This window comes from Melanotaenia boesemani, chromosome 17 (assembly GCF_017639745.1).
Source record: "Melanotaenia boesemani isolate fMelBoe1 chromosome 17, fMelBoe1.pri, whole genome shotgun sequence".
Taxonomy (NCBI): domain Eukaryota; kingdom Metazoa; phylum Chordata; class Actinopteri; order Atheriniformes; family Melanotaeniidae; genus Melanotaenia; species Melanotaenia boesemani.
This window is the reverse complement of record NC_055698.1, coordinates 548,840-565,925: the sequence shown is the minus strand read 5'-3', so window position 1 is coordinate 565,925 and position 17,086 is coordinate 548,840. Positions and strand designations below refer to the sequence as shown.

The 17,086-nt window shown below is 40.7% G+C and overlaps 1 protein-coding gene across 12 annotated transcripts in view; it reads right to left on the bottom strand.

Moving 5' to 3' along the window:
- The window catches only part of epb41a (erythrocyte membrane protein band 4.1a), a 116,167-nt gene that overhangs the window by 12,139 nt on the left and 86,942 nt on the right, over nt 1-17,086 (bottom strand). For 11 of the 12 annotated variants that reach the window (XM_042012246.1, XM_042012245.1, XM_042012251.1 and 8 more), the window contains 2 exons: nt 10,476-10,577; nt 10,250-10,330 (listed from right to left, as the gene is read on the bottom strand). In XM_042012246.1, coding sequence (XP_041868180.1) covers nt 10,250-10,330; nt 10,476-10,577 — 183 coding nt within the window. Of the gene's footprint in view, nt 1-10,248; nt 10,331-10,448; nt 10,578-17,086 lie in introns of those variants that run through there. The other variant, XM_042012254.1, reaches the window with a different exon arrangement.

The following is a 17,086-nucleotide window of genomic DNA, read 5'->3' as shown; positions in this document are numbered from 1 at the left end:
CAAGTAAAAAATCTGGAGTTACTTTGCCAGCTGCACCAAATTCTATAAACAGATAGAACTGTTACATAAAGAAAACTTAGAAATAAGTTATTATATATTTATTGGGGCTAAACACCATTTTAGAGTTAGAAGAAGAAACTGTTTATTTTGTGAGTAACTGGATAAAGATGTGAACTAACCAGATAAAATGTGAACTAACCAGATAAGATGTGAGCTAACCAGATAAAATGTAAACTAACCTGATAAAATGTAAACTAACCAGATAAAATGTTAACTAACCTGATAAAATGTGAACTAACCAGATGAAATGTGAACTAACCTGATAAAATGTGAACTAACCTGATAAAATGTAAACTAACCAGATAAAATGTTAACTAACCTGATAAAATGTAAACTAACCTGATAAAATGTGAACTAACCTGATAAAATGTGAACTAACCTGATAAAATGTAAACTAACCAGATAAGATGTTAACTAACCTGATAAAATGTAAACTAACCAGATAAGATGTAAACTAACCTGATAAAATGTAAACTAACCAGATAAGATGTAAACTAACCTGATAAAATGTAAACTAACCTGATAAAATGTGAACTAACCAGATAAAATGTGAACTAACCTGATAAAATGTGAACTAACCTGATAAAATGTAAACTAACCAGATAAGATGTTAACTAACCTGATAAAATGTAAACTAACCAGATAAGATGTAAACTAACCTGATAAAATGTAAACTAACCAGATAAGATGTAAACTAACCTGATAAAATGTAAACTAACCAGATAAAATGTGAACTAACCTGATAAAATGTAAACTAACCAGATAAAATGTAAACTAACCAGATAAGATGTTAACTAACCAGATAAGATGTAAACTAACCTGATAAAATGTAAACTAACCAGATAAAATGTGAACTAACCTGATAAAATGTAAACTAACCAGATAAGATGTGAGCTAACCAGATAAAATGTAAACTAACCTGATAAAATGTAAACTAACCAGATAAAATGTAAACTAACCTGATAAAATGTAAACTAACCAGATAAAATGTAAACTAACCAGATAAGATGTGAGCTAACCAGATAAAATGTAAACTAACCTGATAAAATGTGAACTAACCAGATAAAATGTGAACTAACCTGATAAAATGTAAACTAACCAGATAAAATGTAAACTAATCAGATAATATGTGAGCTAAACAGATAAAATGTAAACTAACCTGATAAAATGTGAACTAACCAGATAAAATGTGAACTAACCTGATAAAATGTGAACTAACCTGATAAAATGTAAACTAACCAGATAAGATGTTAACTAACCTGATAAAATGTAAACTAACCAGATAAGATGTAAACTAACCTGATAAAATGTAAACTAACCAGATAAAATGTGAACTAACCTGATAAAATGTAAACTAACCAGATAAAATGTTAACTAACCAGATAAGATGTAAACTAACCTGATAAAATGTAAACTAACCAGATAAAATGTGAACTAACCTGATAAAATGTAAACTAACCAGATAAGATGTGAGCTAACCAGATAAAATGTAAACTAACCAGATAAAATGTTAACTAACCTGATAAAATGTGAACTAACCAGATAAAATGTGAACTAACCTGATAAAATGTGAACTAACCTGATAAAATGTAAACTAACCAGATAAAATGTTAACTAACCTGATAAAATGTAAACTAACCTGATAAAATGTAAACTAACCAGATAAAATGTGAACTAACCTGATAAAATGTAAACTAACCAGATAAGATGTTAACTAACCTGATAAAATGTAAACTAATCAGATAAGATGTAAACTAACCTGATAAAATGTAAACTAACCAGATAAGATGTAAACTAACCTGATAAAATGTAAACTAACCAGATAAAATGTAAACTAACCAGATAAGATGTTAACTAACCAGATAAGATGTAAACTAACCTGATAAAATGTAAACTAACCAGATAAAATGTGAACTAACCTGATAAAATGTAAACTAACCAGATAAGATGTGAGCTAACCAGATAAAATGTAAACTAACCTGATAAAATGTAAACTAACCAGATAAAATGTGAACTAACCTGATAAAATGTAAACTAACCAGATAAAATGTAAACTAACCAGATAAGATGTGAGCTAACCAGATAAAATGTAAACTAACCTGATAAAATGTGAACTAACCAGATAAAATGTGAACTAACCTGATAAAATGTAAACTAACCAGATAAAATGTAAACTAATCAGATAATATGTGAGCTAAACAGATAAAATGTAAACTAACCAGATAAAATGTAAACTAACCAGATAAAATGTGAACTAACCTGATAAAATGTAAACTAACCAGATAAAATGTAAACTAACCAGATAAGATGTGAGCTAACCAGATAAAATGTAAACTAACCTAATAAAATGTGAACTAACCAGATAAAATGTGAACTAACCTGATAAAATGTGAACTAACCTGATAAAATGTAAACTAACCAGATAAGATGTAAACTAACCTGATAAAATGTAAACTAACCAGATAAAATGTGAACTAACCTGATAAAATGTAAACTAACCAGATAAAATGTTAACTAACCTGATAAGATGTAAACTAACCTGATAAAATGTAAACTAACCAGATAAAATGTGAACTAACCTGATAAAATGTAAACTAACCAGATAAAATGTTAACTAACCAGATAAGATGTAAACTAACCTGATAAAATGTAAACTAACCAGATAAAATGTGAACTAACCTGATAAAATGTAAACTAACCAGATAAAATGTAAACTAACCAGATAAGATGTTAACTAACCAGATAAGATGTAAACTAACCTGATAAAATGTAAACTAACCAGATAAGATGTAAACTAACCTGATAAAATGTAAACTAACCAGATAAGATGTTAACTAACCAGATAAGATGTAAACTAACCTGATAAAATGTAAACTAACCAGATAAGATGTAAACTAACCTGATAAAATGTGAACTAACCTGATAAAATGTAAACTAACCTGATAAAATGTAAACTAACCAGATAATTCTAGAATGCGCCGCTAGGTGGCAGCAGCAATTGTAGTAGCTCTGTTTTTAACTTGTGATTTTTTGCAATATAGCCGTCTTTTTAAGACATCAGCTGTCAATCTGTGTCTGTTCGGGTAGATTTTTTCGCGCTGGTCAGAGGCTGTGCTATACGGGAGATTTTTCTGAATATTTTTTCTTTTTTGCAAGACTTGTTATTGTGAGTCTGCATGGCAACGAGACTTGTTTACCATCGGGATCAACTGATAAAACTCTCCAAACTCAAGATTATCAGTGAAACAACACTTCAAATCCCAACGGAGTTGAAAAGAAAGAGAAGAGGATGCAGGGCAGGAGCGAGGCAGAGAGAAAAACGGTGGCGATTCAAACCGTTTCTTCCAACGGTTGTTATGGGAAACGTGAGATCGCTAGTTAGCAAAATTGATGAACTTCAGGTGCTAACCAGGTCTCTTAAAGAATACAGAGAGTGCAGTATTATGTGCTTCACCGAGACATGGCTGCATGAACACATCCCAGACTGTAATGCGTCTGTACACGGCTTCAGGACGGTCCGTGCAGACCGCAATAAACAACTCAGCGGGAAGCTGAAGGGAGGTGGAATTGCGGTGCTGGTAAACCAGCGCTGGTGTCATCCTGAACATGTCACTGTTAAAGAGAAGATCTGCAATAGAGACATTGAACTGCTAGCTGTGAGTCTCCGCCCGTATTATTTACCCAGAGAGTTCACATGCGTTATTCTGGTAGCGGTATATATATTACCTGGTACCGCTCCAGACGCAGCCTGTGATGTCATTAACTCTGTAGTGGCCAGGCTTCAAACACAACATCCAAACGCATTTGTGGCGATCTCTGGAGATTTTAACAACATCTCCCTCTCTGCAGCTCTACCAACTTTCCAACAGTTTGTCAGCTGCTCCACCAGAGAAAACAAAACGTTGGACTTATTTTATGCAAATATTAAAAATGCATACAGCTCCTTTGCCCTGCCACCTTTAGGAAGATCAGACCATAACCTAGTTCTTCTCTCCTCCTCCTACAAGCCCATCGTTCAGCAACAACCAGTCATTAGAAAGGCTATTAGAACCTGGTCTAATGAAGCTGAAGATGCTCTGAGAGGATGCTTCGAGGCTACAGACTGGAACGTCCTATGTGAACCTCATGGAGATGACATCAATGCCTTGACTGAGTGTGTGACAGATTATATTAACTTCTGTGTGGACAGCACTGTTCCAACAAGAACAGTGAGGTGCTTCCCCAATAACAAACCCTGGATCACCAGTGACCTGAAAAAGCTGCTGAACATCAAAAAGAAAGCTTTTAGGGATGGAGACAGGGAGTTATTGAAGTCCACACAAAAACAACTTAAAACACAAATGAAGAAGTGCAAGGAGGACTACAGGAAGAAGTTGGAAAGTAAGCTTCAGAAAAACAATGTGAGGGATGTGTGGTCAGGAATGAAGAAGATCACTGGCTTCGGGATAAAGGAGGATCAGACTGATGGAGGTCTGGACAGAGCGAATGAACTGAACATGTTCTTCAATAGGTTTAGCTCACCTCCTGCTTCAACCCCAACTAGCCACACACCCTCCATGAGCCCACAGCTTTCCTGTCACACCTCCACTCTGTCACCCTGCAGCTCAGTCAAGGACCTGGACACAACCTCATCTCCCTCCACATCAGGACTTCCTGAAACCTCCTCTGCCTCCACCTCCACTCTGTCTGTCTCCTGTAACCAAGTCATGCAACAACTGGTGAAACTGAACCAGAACAAGGCTGCAGGTCCAGATGGTGTCAGTCCCAGAGTTCTCAAGACCTGCTCAAAACAGCTATGTCCGATTCTCCAGCACCTGTTCAACACCAGCCTGAGCCAGAAAAGAATCCCGGTGCTGTGGAAAACATCCTGCCTTGTTCCAGTGCCTAAAAAACCACAACCAGCTGAACCAAAAGACTACAGACCAGTCGCCCTGACATCTCACGTCATGAAAGTCCTGGAGAGACTCTTACTGGCTCACCTCAGCAAGCAGGTGAAGACCTTTCAGGACCCACTACAGTTTGCATACCGTAATGGGCTTGGGGTTGAAGATGCAATCATATACCTGCTTCAGAGAGCCCACTCTCATCTGGACCAGTCAGGCAGCACTTTGAGGGTCATGTTCTTTGATTTCTCAAGTGCTTTTAATACGATTCAGCCTGCTCTGCTGTGTGAGAAGCTGCAGAAATTCCAGGTGGATCCCTCCACAACCACCTGGATTTACGACTACCTCACAAACAGACCACAGTTTGTGAGACTGAAAGGTTGTGTGTCTGAGATGGTGGTCAGCTGCACTGGAACACCACAAGGGACTGTACTTTCACCATTTCTATTCACGCTGTACACCTCAGACTTCCAGTACAACTCTGAGTTCTGTCATCTGCAGAAATACTCTGATGACTCAGCAGTTGTTGGGTGTATCAGTGATGGACAAGAAGCAGAGTACAGAGAACTGGTCGGTCAGTTTGTGAAATGGTGCGGTGACAATCATCTCATCTTGAATACCAAGAAAACAAAGGAGATGATTGTTGACTTCAGGAGGAACAAGAACACACATAGAAGTGTTTCCATCATGGGAGAGGAGGTGGAGGTGGTGGAGGAATACAAGTACCTTGGAGTTCAGCTGGACAACAGACTTGAGTGGAAAAGCAACACTGAGTACATTTACAAGAAAGGTCAGAGCAGACTCTACTTCTTAAGGAAGCTGAGATCTTTTAACGTCTGCACCAAAATGTTGCAAATGTTCTACAGGTCTGTTGTTGAAAGTGCAATCAGCTTTGCAGCAATCTGCTGGGGCAGCGGCATCAGAACCAGAGACTTGAAAAGAATTAACAAACTGATCAAGAAAGCCGGTTCTGTGCTTGGAGTAACTCTGGAGCCGCTGGAGTTGATCATCAAAAAAAGAATTCTGTACAAGCTGACGAAGATAATGGAAGATCCTTCACACCCTCTACACAACGCCGTGACGAAACAACAGAGTGTGTTCAGTGGGAGGCTTGTTCAAGTCCGATGCAAGACAGAGAGATACAGAAGATCCTTCCTTCCAGCAGCTATCAGGCTGAAGAACAAAGCCCTTAATTAATTAATGTGATTGTTTTACTAAAAAATTACTACTACTACAATATTGAATTTCCCTTTGGGATTAATAAAGTATTTTTCATTCATTCATTCATTCATTCATAAGATGTTAACTAACCAGATAAGATGTAAACTAACCTGATAAAATGTAAACTAACCAGATAAGATGTGAACTAACCTGATAAAATGTAAACTAACCAGATAAGATGTAAACTAACCTGATAAAATGTAAACTAACCAGATAAGATGTAAACTAACCTGATAAAATGTAAACTAACCAGATAAGATGTGAGCTAACCAGATAAAATGTAAACTAACCAGATAAAATGTGAACTAACCTGATAAAATGTAAACTAACCAGATAAGATGTGAGCTAACCAGATAAAATGTAAACTAACCTGATAAAATGTAAACTAACCAGATAAAATGTAAACTAACCAGATAAAATGTTAACTAACCTGATAAAATGTGAACTAACCAGATAAAATGTGAACTAACCTGATAAAATGTGAACTAACCTGATAAAATGTAAACTAACCAGATAAAATGTTAACTAACCAGATAAGATGTAAACTAACCTGATAAAATGTAAACTAACCAGATAAAATGTTAACTAACCTGATAAAATGTGAACTAACCAGATAAAATGTGAACTAACCTGATAAAATGTGAACTAACCTGATAAAATGTAAACTAACCAGATAAGATGTTAACTAACCTGATAAAATGTAAACTAACCAGATAAGATGTAAACTAACCTGATAAAATGTAAACTAACCAGATAAGATGTGAACTAACCTGATAAAATGTAAACTAACCAGATAAAATGTGAACTAACCTGATAAAATGTAAACTAACCAGATAAAATGTTAACTAACCTGATAAGATGTAAACTAACCTGATAAAATGTAAACTAACCAGATAAAATGTAAACTAACCAGATAAGATGTTAACTAACCAGATAAGATGTAAACTAACCTGATAAAATGTAAACTAACCAGATAAAATGTGAACTAACCTGATAAAATGTAAACTAACCAGATAAGATGTGAGCTAACCAGATAAAATGTAAACTAACCAGATAAAATGTAAACTAACCAGATAAAATGTGAACTAACCTGATAAAATGTAAACTAACCTGATAAAATGTAAACTAACCAGATAAAATGTGAACTAACCTGATAAAATATAAACTAACCAGATAAAATGTAAACTAATCAGATAATATGTGAGCTAAACAGATAAAATGTAAACTAACCTGATAAAATGTGAACTAACCAGATAAAATGTGAACTAACCTGATAAAATGTAAACTAACCAGATAAAATGTAAACTAACCAGATAAGATGTTAACTAACCAGATAAGATGTAAACTAACCTGATAAAATGTAAACTAACCAGATAAAATGTGAACTAACCTGATAAAATGTAAACTAACCAGATAAGATGTGAGCTAACCAGATAAAATGTAAACTAACCAGATAAAATGTAAACTAACCAGATAAAATGTGAACTAACCTGATAAAATGTAAACTAACCAGATAAAATGTAAACTAACCAGATAAAATGTGAACTAACCTGATAAAATGTAAACTAACCAGATAAGATGTGAACTAACCTGATAAAATGTAAACTAACCAGATAAAATGTAAACTAACCTGATAAGATGTGAGCTAACCAGATAAAATGTAAACTAACCTGATAAAATGTAAACTAACCTGATAAAATGTGAACTAACCAGATAAAATGTAAACTAACCAGATAAGATGTTAACTAACCAGATAAGATGCGAACTAACCTGATAAGATGTAAACTAACCTGATAAAATGTAAACTAACCAGATAAGATGTAAACTAACCTGATAAAATGTGAACTAACCTGATAAAATGTAAACTAACCAGATAAAATGTGAACTAACCAGATAAAATGTAAACTAACCAGATAAGATGTTAACTAACCAGATAAGATGCGAACTAACCTGATAAGATGTAAACTAACCTGATAAAATGTAAACTAACCAGATAAGATGTAAACTAACCTGATAAAATGTGAACTAACCTGATAAAATGTAAACTAACCAGATAAAATGTAAACTAACCTGATAAAATGTAAACTAACCAGATAAAATGTTAACTAACCAGATAAGATGCGAACTAACCTGATAAGATGTAAACTAACCTGATAAAATGTAAACTAACCAGATAAGATGTAAACTAACCAGATAAGATGCGAACTAACCTGATAAGATGTAAACTAACCTGATAAAATGTAAACTAACCAGATAAGATGTAAACTAACCTGATAAAATGTGAACTAACCTGATAAAATGTAAACTAACCAGATAAAATGTGAACTAACCTGATAAAATGTAAACTAACCAGATAAAATGTGAACTAACCTGATAAAATGTGAACTAACCTGATAAAATGTAAACTAACCAGATAAAAAATGAACTAACCTGATAAAATGTAAACTAACCAGATAAGATGTGAGCTAACCAGATAAAATGTAAACTAACCAGATAAAATGTAAACTAACCAGATAAGATGTTAACTAACCAGATAAGATGCGAACTAACCTGATAAAATGTAAACTAACCAGATAAGATGTGAGCTAACCAGATAAAATGTAAACTAACCAGATAAAATGTAAACTAACCAGATAAAATGTGAACTAACCTGATAAAATGTAAACTAACCAGATAAGATGTTTACTAACCAGATAAGATGCGAACTAACCTGATAAAATGTAAACTAACCAGATAAAATGTAAACTAACCAGATAAAATGTAAACTAACCAGATAAAATGTGAACTAACCTGATAAAATGTAAACTAACCAGATAAAATGTAAACTAACCTGATAAGATGTGAGCTAACCAGATAAAATGTAAACTAACCTGATAAAATGTAAACTAACCTGATAAAATGTGAACTAACCAGATAAAATGTAAACTAACCAGATAAGATGTTAACTAACCAGATAAGATGCGAACTAACCTGATAAAATGTAAACTAACCAGATAAAATGTGAACTAACCTGATAAAATGTAAACTAACCAGATAAAATGTAAACTAACCAGATAAGATGTTAACTAACCAGATAAGATGTAAACTAACCTGATAAAATGTAAACTAACCAGATAAAATGTAAACTAACCTGATAAAATGTAAACTAACCAGATAAGATGTAAACTAACCTGATAAAATGTGAACTAACCTGATAAAATGTAAACTAACCAGATAAAATGTGAACTAACCAGATAAAATGTAAACTAACCAGATAAGATGTTAACTAACCAGATAAGATGCGAACTAACCTGATAAGATGTAAACTAACCTGATAAAATGTAAACTAACCAGATAAGATGTAAACTAACCTGATAAAATGTGAACTAACCTGATAAAATGTAAACTAACCAGATAAAATGTGAACTAACCAGATAAAATGTAAACTAACCAGATAAGATGTTAACTAACCAGATAAGATGCGAACTAACCTGATAAGATGTAAACTAACCTGATAAAATGTAAACTAACCAGATAAGATGTAAACTAACCTGATAAAATGTGAACTAACCTGATAAAATGTAAACTAACCAGATAAAATGTAAACTAACCTGATAAAATGTGAACTAACCAGATAAAATGTAAACTAACCAGATAAGATGTTAACTAACCTGATAAAATGTGAACTAACCTGATAAAATGTAAACTAACCAGATAAAATGTAAACTAACCAGATAAGATGTGAACTAACCAGATAAGATCTTTTAAGACTCTGTGCTGCAGACGTCTGGCGGCGTCATCGCCAGACATCTGCGGTTACTCGGCGCTGCAGACGTCTCCTCCCCCTCCCTCCCCTGTTGCTCATTGTCTGAGGAAGTGGAGCGAGTGTGGGGAGTGATGTAAACTGCAACGTAAATCTGATGCAAACATATTTGAGGCTGAGGTAGAATAAAATCCCGGACTTGTGCAATATTTAGCTCTTAAAAAAATGTCCTGGTGAAAGAGGATGTTTGGTCAGCCTAGCTAACGGATCAGATGTGAGCTAACTGTCAGACCAGCTGCTGACTGAAGGAATCTAAGAACACAGCGTCTTTTCATGTCTTCACCTTGTCATGATCGATTTCAGTGTCTCCAGTGATGACGATTCTCTTCTCAATGCGAGTCTCAGAGATCCCTCCTTTCACCGTCTACAGGACAGACAACAAACTGAAACAGCTGCTGGAAAAGAAAGCATCCTTCTATCTTTTCTATTATTCGCTTCTAGAGTTGTTGGGGAAGACAAGGGTCATGACTGGGTGTAAGAACCTATGAGCAGGGCTGAGGTGTGCAGACCTTGGTGATCTGGGTGGTGGTGGTGGTGCTGATGGTCTCGGAGGTGATGGTCTGGGCACTCAGCAGGACTCCTGAGTCTCTCTCGGCCAGGCTGTCCACAGGCTGTAGGACACAGATGCTTTCAGGGTTAAACAAGAACATATTAACTTAATTTTTCCAAACTTCAGAGAGAATTTATATGCTCTCATTCTGATTATGTCACTGTCTTGAGGAGGAGTATCAAACATACAGCCCAGGGGTGAAAACTGGCCCACCAGAGGGTCCAGTCTGGTCCGCTAAGGCAGTGGTCATGTAATGAGGGGCGCTGGTTTGCCTGTTTTCATCAAAACTCAAAAAGTTATGGACGGATTGTGATGACATCTTCAGGAAATCTCAGAAATGGAATAAGGAACAAGTAATTAGATTTCAGATCCAGGATTTTTTAAAGGATTTTTTTTTAATATGGGGACATAGGAATAATTTTGCCATTACAGCTTCTAAACCAATAATAATGTCCACAAACAAATTGTTTTATAGAGTTATCCACCATTCACTCTGTATCAAGTATGTAAGTACGGTGATCAAGACAGAAAGACAAGAGACGACAAGCTGCTGGTTTAACGTTTGTGGACTCTGACAGTTGCTGGTTTAACGTTTGTGGACTCTGACCGATGCTGGTTTAATGTTTGTGGACTCTGACTGCTGCTGGTTTGACGTTTGTGGACTCTGACAGTTGCTGGTTTAACGTTTGTGGACTCTGACCGATGCTGGTTTAACGTCTGTGGACCCTGACCGCTGCTGGTTTAACGTCTGTGGACTCTGACCGCTGCTGGTTTAACGTCTGTGGACTCTGACCGCTGCTGGTTTAACGTTTGTGGACTCTGACAGTTGCTGGTTTAACGTTTGTGGACTCTGACCGCTGCTGGTTTAACGTTTGTGGACTCTGACCGCTGCTGGTTTAACGTCTGTGGACCCTGAGCGCTCCTGGTTTAACGTTTGTGGACTCTGACCGTTGCCGGTTTAACGTTTGTGGACCCTTACCGCTGCTGGTTTAACGTCTGTGGACCCTGACCGCTATTGGTTTAGCGTTTGTGGACAATGACCGTTGCTGGTTTAACGTCTGTGGACTCTGACCGCTGCTGGTTTAATGTCTGTGGACTCTGACCGCTGCTGGTTTAATGTCTGTGGACTCTGACCGCTGCTGGTTTAATGTCTGTGGACTCTGACCGCTGCTGGTTTAATGTCTGTGGACTCTGACCACTGCTGGTTTAACGTTTGTGGACTCTGACCGCTGCTGGTTTAATGTTTGTGGACTCTGACAGTTGCTGGTTTAACATCTGTGGACTCTGACCGCTGCTGGTTTAACGTTTGTGGACTCTGACCACTGCTGGTTTAATGTTTGTGGACTCTGACCGCTTCTGATTTAACGTCTGTGGACTCTGAAAGCTCCTGGTTTAACGTCTGTGGACCCTGACCGCTGCTGGTTTAACGTCTGTGGACTCTGAAAGCTCCTGGTTTAACGTCTGCGGACCCTGACCGCTGCTGGTTTAATGTTTGTGGACTCTGACCGCTGCTGGTTTAATGTTAGTGGACCCTGACCGCTGCTGGTTTAACGTTAGTGGACCCTGACGGCTGCTGGTTTAACGTCTGTGTACTCTGACCGCTGCTGGTTTAACGTCTGTGGACCCTGACCGCTGCTGGTTTAATGTCTGTGGTCTCTGACCGCTGCTGGCTTAACACGTGTGGACCCTGACCGCTGCTGGTTTAACGTTTGTGGACTCTGACCACTGCTGGTTTAACGTTTGTGGACCCTGACCGCTGCTGGTTTAATGTTTGTGGACTCTGACCGCTGCTGGTTTAACATTTGTGGACCCTGACCATTGCTGGTTTAACGTCTGTGGACCCTGACCGCTCCTGGTTTAACGTCTGTGGACTCTGACCGCTGCTGGTTTAACGTTTGTGGACCCTGACCGTTGCTGGTTTAACGTTTGTGGACTCTGACCGTTGCTGGTTTAACGTTTGTGGACCCTGACCGCTGCTGGTTTAACATTTGTGGACTCTGACAGCTGCTGGTTTAACGTTTGTGGACCCTGACTGCTGCTGGATTAACATATGTGGACCCTGACTGTTGCTGGTTTACAGTCTGTGGACTCTGACCGCTGCTGGTTTAACATTTGTGGACTCTGACCGCTGCTGGTTTAACGCTTGTGAACTCTGACCGTTGCTGGATTAACGTCTGTGGACTCTGACCGCTGCTGGTTTAACGTTTGTGGACTCTGACAGCTGCTGGTTTAACGTCTGTGGACTCTGACCGTTGCTGGTTTAACGTTTGTGGACTCTGACCACTGCTGGTTTAACGTTTGTGGACCCTGACCGCTGCTGGTTTAATGTTTGTGGACTCTGACCGCTGCTGGTTTAACGTTTGTGGACCCTGACCGCTGCTGGTTTAACGTTTCTGGACTCTGACCGTTGCTGTTTTAACGTTTGTGGACTCTGACCGTTGCTGGTTTAACGTTTGTGGACCCTGACCGCTGCTGGTTTAACGTTTGTGGACTCTGACCGTTGCTGGTTTAACGTTTGTGGACCCTGACCGCTGCTGGTTTAATGTTTGTGGACTCTGACCGCTGCTGGTTTAACATTTGTGGACCCTGACCATTGCTGGTTTAACGTCTGTGGACCCTGACCGCTCCTGGTTTAACGTCTGTGGACTCTGACCGCTGCTGGTTTAACGTTTGTGGACTCTGACCGTTGCTGGTTTAACGTTTGTGGACCCTGACCGCTGCTGGTTTAACGTTTGTGGACTCTGACCGTTGCTGGTTTAACGTTTGTGGACTATGACCGTTGCTGGTTTAACGTTTGTGGACCCTGACAGCTGCTGGTTTAACGTTTGTGGACCCTGACTGCTGCTGGTTTAACGTCTGTGGACTCTGACCGCTGCTGGTTTAACGTTTGTGGACTCTGACCGCTGCTGGTTTAACGTTTGTGGACTCTGACCGTTGCTGGTTTAACGTTTGTGGACCCTGACAGCTGCTGGTTTAACGTTTGTGGACCCTGACCGTTGCTGGTTTAACGTTTGTGGACTCTGACCGTTGCTGGTTTAACGTTTGTGGACTCTGACCGTTGCTGGTTTAACGTTTGTGGACCCTGACAGCTGCTGGTTTAACGTTTGTGGACCCTGACTGCTGCTGGATTAACATATGTGGACCCTGACCGTTGCTGGTTTACAGTCTGTGGACTCTGACCGCTGCTGGTTTAACATTTGTGGACTCTGACCGCTGCTGGTTTAACGCTTGTGGACTCTGACCGTTGCTGGATTAACGTCTGTGGACTCTGACCGCTGCTGGTTTAACGTTTGTGGACTCTGACAGCTGCTGGTTTAACGTCTGTGGACTCTGTCCGCTGCTGGTTTAATGTTCGTGGAATCTGACCGCTGCTGGTTTAACGTTTGTGGACCCTGACCGCTGCTGGTTTAACGTTTGTGGACTCTGACCACTGCTGGTTTAACGTTTGTGGACCCTGACCGCTGCTGGTTTAACGTTTCTGGACTCTGACCGTTGCTGGTTTAACGTTTGTGGACTCTGACCGTTGCTGATTTAACGTTTGTAGACCCTGACCGCTGCTGGTTTAACGTTCGTGGAATCTGACCGCTGCTGGTTTAACGTTTGTGGACCCTGACCGCTGCTGGTTTAACGTTTGTGGACTCTGACCACTGCTGGTTAAACGTTTGTGGACCCTGACCGCTGCTGGTTTAACGTTTCTGGACTCTGACCGTTGCTGGTTTAACGTTTGTGGACTCTGACCGTTGCTGATTTAACGTTTGTAGACCCTGACCGCTGCTGGTTTAACGTTTGTGGACTCTGACCGTTGCTGGTTTAACGTTTGTGGACCCTGACCGCTGCTGGTTTAACGTCTGTGGACCCTGACCGATGCTGGTTTAACGTTTCTGGACTCTGACCGTTGCTGGTTTAACGTTTCTGGACTCTGACCGTTGCTGGTTTAACGTTTGTGGACTCTGACCGTTGCTGGTTTAACGTTTCTGGACTCTGACCGTTGCTGGTTTAACGTTTGTGGACTCTGACCGCTGCTGGTTTAACGTTTGTGGATCCTGACCGCTGCTGGATTAACATATGTGGACCCTGACCGTTGCTGGTTTAACGTTTGTGGACCCTGACCGTTGCTGGTTTAACGTTTGTGGACCCTGACCATTGCTGGTTTAACGTCTGTGGACTCTGACCGCTGCTGGTTTAACGTTTGTGGACTCTGACCGCTGCTGGTTTAACATTTGTGGACTCTGACCGCTGCAGGTTTAACGTTTGTGGACTCTGACCGCTGCTGGTTTAACGTTTGTGGACCCTGACCGCTGCATGTTTAACGTTTGTGGACTCTGACCGCTGCTGGTTTAACGTTTGTGGACCCTGACCGCTGCTGGTTTAACGTTTGTGGACTCTGACCGTTGCTGGTTTAACGTTTGTGGACTCTGACCGTTGCTGGTTTAACGTTTGTTGACCCTGACCGCTGCTGGTTTAACGTCTGTGGACCCTGACCGCTGCTGGTTTAACGTCTGTGGACTCTGACCGCTGCTGGTTTAACGTTTGTGGACTCTGACCCCTGCTGGTTTAACGTTTGTGGACCCTGACCGCTGCTGGTTTAACGTTTGTGGACCCTGACCGCTGCTGGTTTAACGTTTGTGGACTCTGACAGCTGCTGGTTTAACGTTTGTGGACCCTGACCGCTGCTGGTTTAACGTTTGTGGACCCTGACCGCTGCTGGTTTAACATTTGTGGACTCTGACCGCTGCTGGTTTAACATTTGTGGACTCTGACCGCTGCTGGTTTAACGTTTGTGGACCCTGACCGCTGCTGGATTAACGTATGTGGACCCTGACTGTTGCTGGTTTAACGTTTGTGGACCCTGACCGCTGCTGGATTAACATATGTGGACCCTGACAGTTGCTGGTTTACAGTCTGTGGACTCTGACCGCTGCTGTTTTAACATTTGTGGACTCTGACCGCTGCTGGTTTAACGCTTGTGGACTCTGACCGTTGCTGGTTTAACGTCTGTGGACTCTGACCGCTGCTGGTTTAACGTTTGTGGACTCTGACAGTTGCTGGTTTAAGGTCTGTGGACTCTGACCGCTGCTGCTTTAATGTTCGTGGACTCTGACCGCTGCTGGTTTAACGTTTGTGGACCCTGACCGCTGCTGGTTTAACGTTTGTGGACTCTGACCGCTGCTGGTTTAACGTTTGTGGACCCTGACCGCTGCTGGTTTAACGTTTGTGGACTCTGACCGTTGCTGGTTTAACGTTTGTGGACTCTGACCGTTGCTGGTTTAACGTTTGTTGACCCTGACCGCTGCTGGATTAACATATGTGGACCCTGACCATTGCTGGTTTAACGTCTGTGGACTCTGACCGCTGCTGGTTTAACGTTTGTGGACTCTGACCGCTGCTGGTTTAACATTTGTGGACTCTGACCGCTGCAGGTTTAACGTTTGTGGACTCTGACCGGTGCTGGTTTAACGTTTGTGGACCCTGACCGCTGCATGTTTAACGTTTGTGGATTCTGACCGCTGCTGGTTTAACGTTTGTGGACCCTGACCGCTGCTGGTTTAACGTTTGTGGACTCTGACCGTTGCTGGTTTAACGTTTGTGGACTCTGACCGTTGCTGGTTTAACGTTTGTTGACCCTGACCGCTGCTGGTTTAACGGCTGTGGACCCTGACCGCTGCTGGTTTAACGTCTGTGGACTCTGACCGCTGCTGGTTTAACGTTTGTGGATTCTGACCGCTGCTGGTTTAACGTTTGTGGACTCTGACCGCTGCTGGTTTAACGTTTGTGGACCCTGACTGCTGCTGGTTTAACGTTTGTGGACCCTGACCGCTGCTGGTTTAACGTTTGTGGACTCTGACAGCTGCTGGTTTAACGTTTGTGGACCCTGACCGCTGCTGGTTTAACGTTTGTGGACCCTGACCGCTGCTGGTTTAACATTTGTGGACTCTGACCGCTGCTGGTTTAACATTTGTGGACTCTGACCGCTGCTGGTTTAACGTTTGTGGACTCTGACAGCTGCTGGTTTAAAGTTTGTGGACCCTGACCGCTGCTGGATTAACATATGTGGACCCTGACCGTTGCTGGTTTACAGTCTGTGGACTCTGACCGCTGCTGTTTTAACATTTGTGGACTCTGACCGCTGCTGGTTTAACGCTTGTGAACTCTGACCGTTGCTGGTTTAACGTCTGTGGACTCTGACCGCTGCTGGTTTAACGTTTGTGGACTCTGACAGTTGCTGGTTTAACGTTTGTGGACTCTGACCGCTGCTGGTTTAACGTTTGTGGACTCTGACCGCTGCTGGTTTAACGTTTGTGGACCCTGACCGCTGCTGGTTTAACGTTTGTGGACTCTGACCGCTGCTGGTTTAACGTTTGTGGACCCTGACCGCTGCTGGTTTAACGTTTGTGGACTCTGACCGTTGCTGGTTTAACGTTTGTGGACCCTGACCGCTGCTGGTTTAACGGCTTGTGGACCCTGACAGTTGCTGGTTTAACGTCTGTGGACTCTGACCGCTGCTGGTTTAACGTTTGTGGACTCTGACCGCTGCTGGTTTAACGTTTGTGGACCCTGACCGCTGCTGGT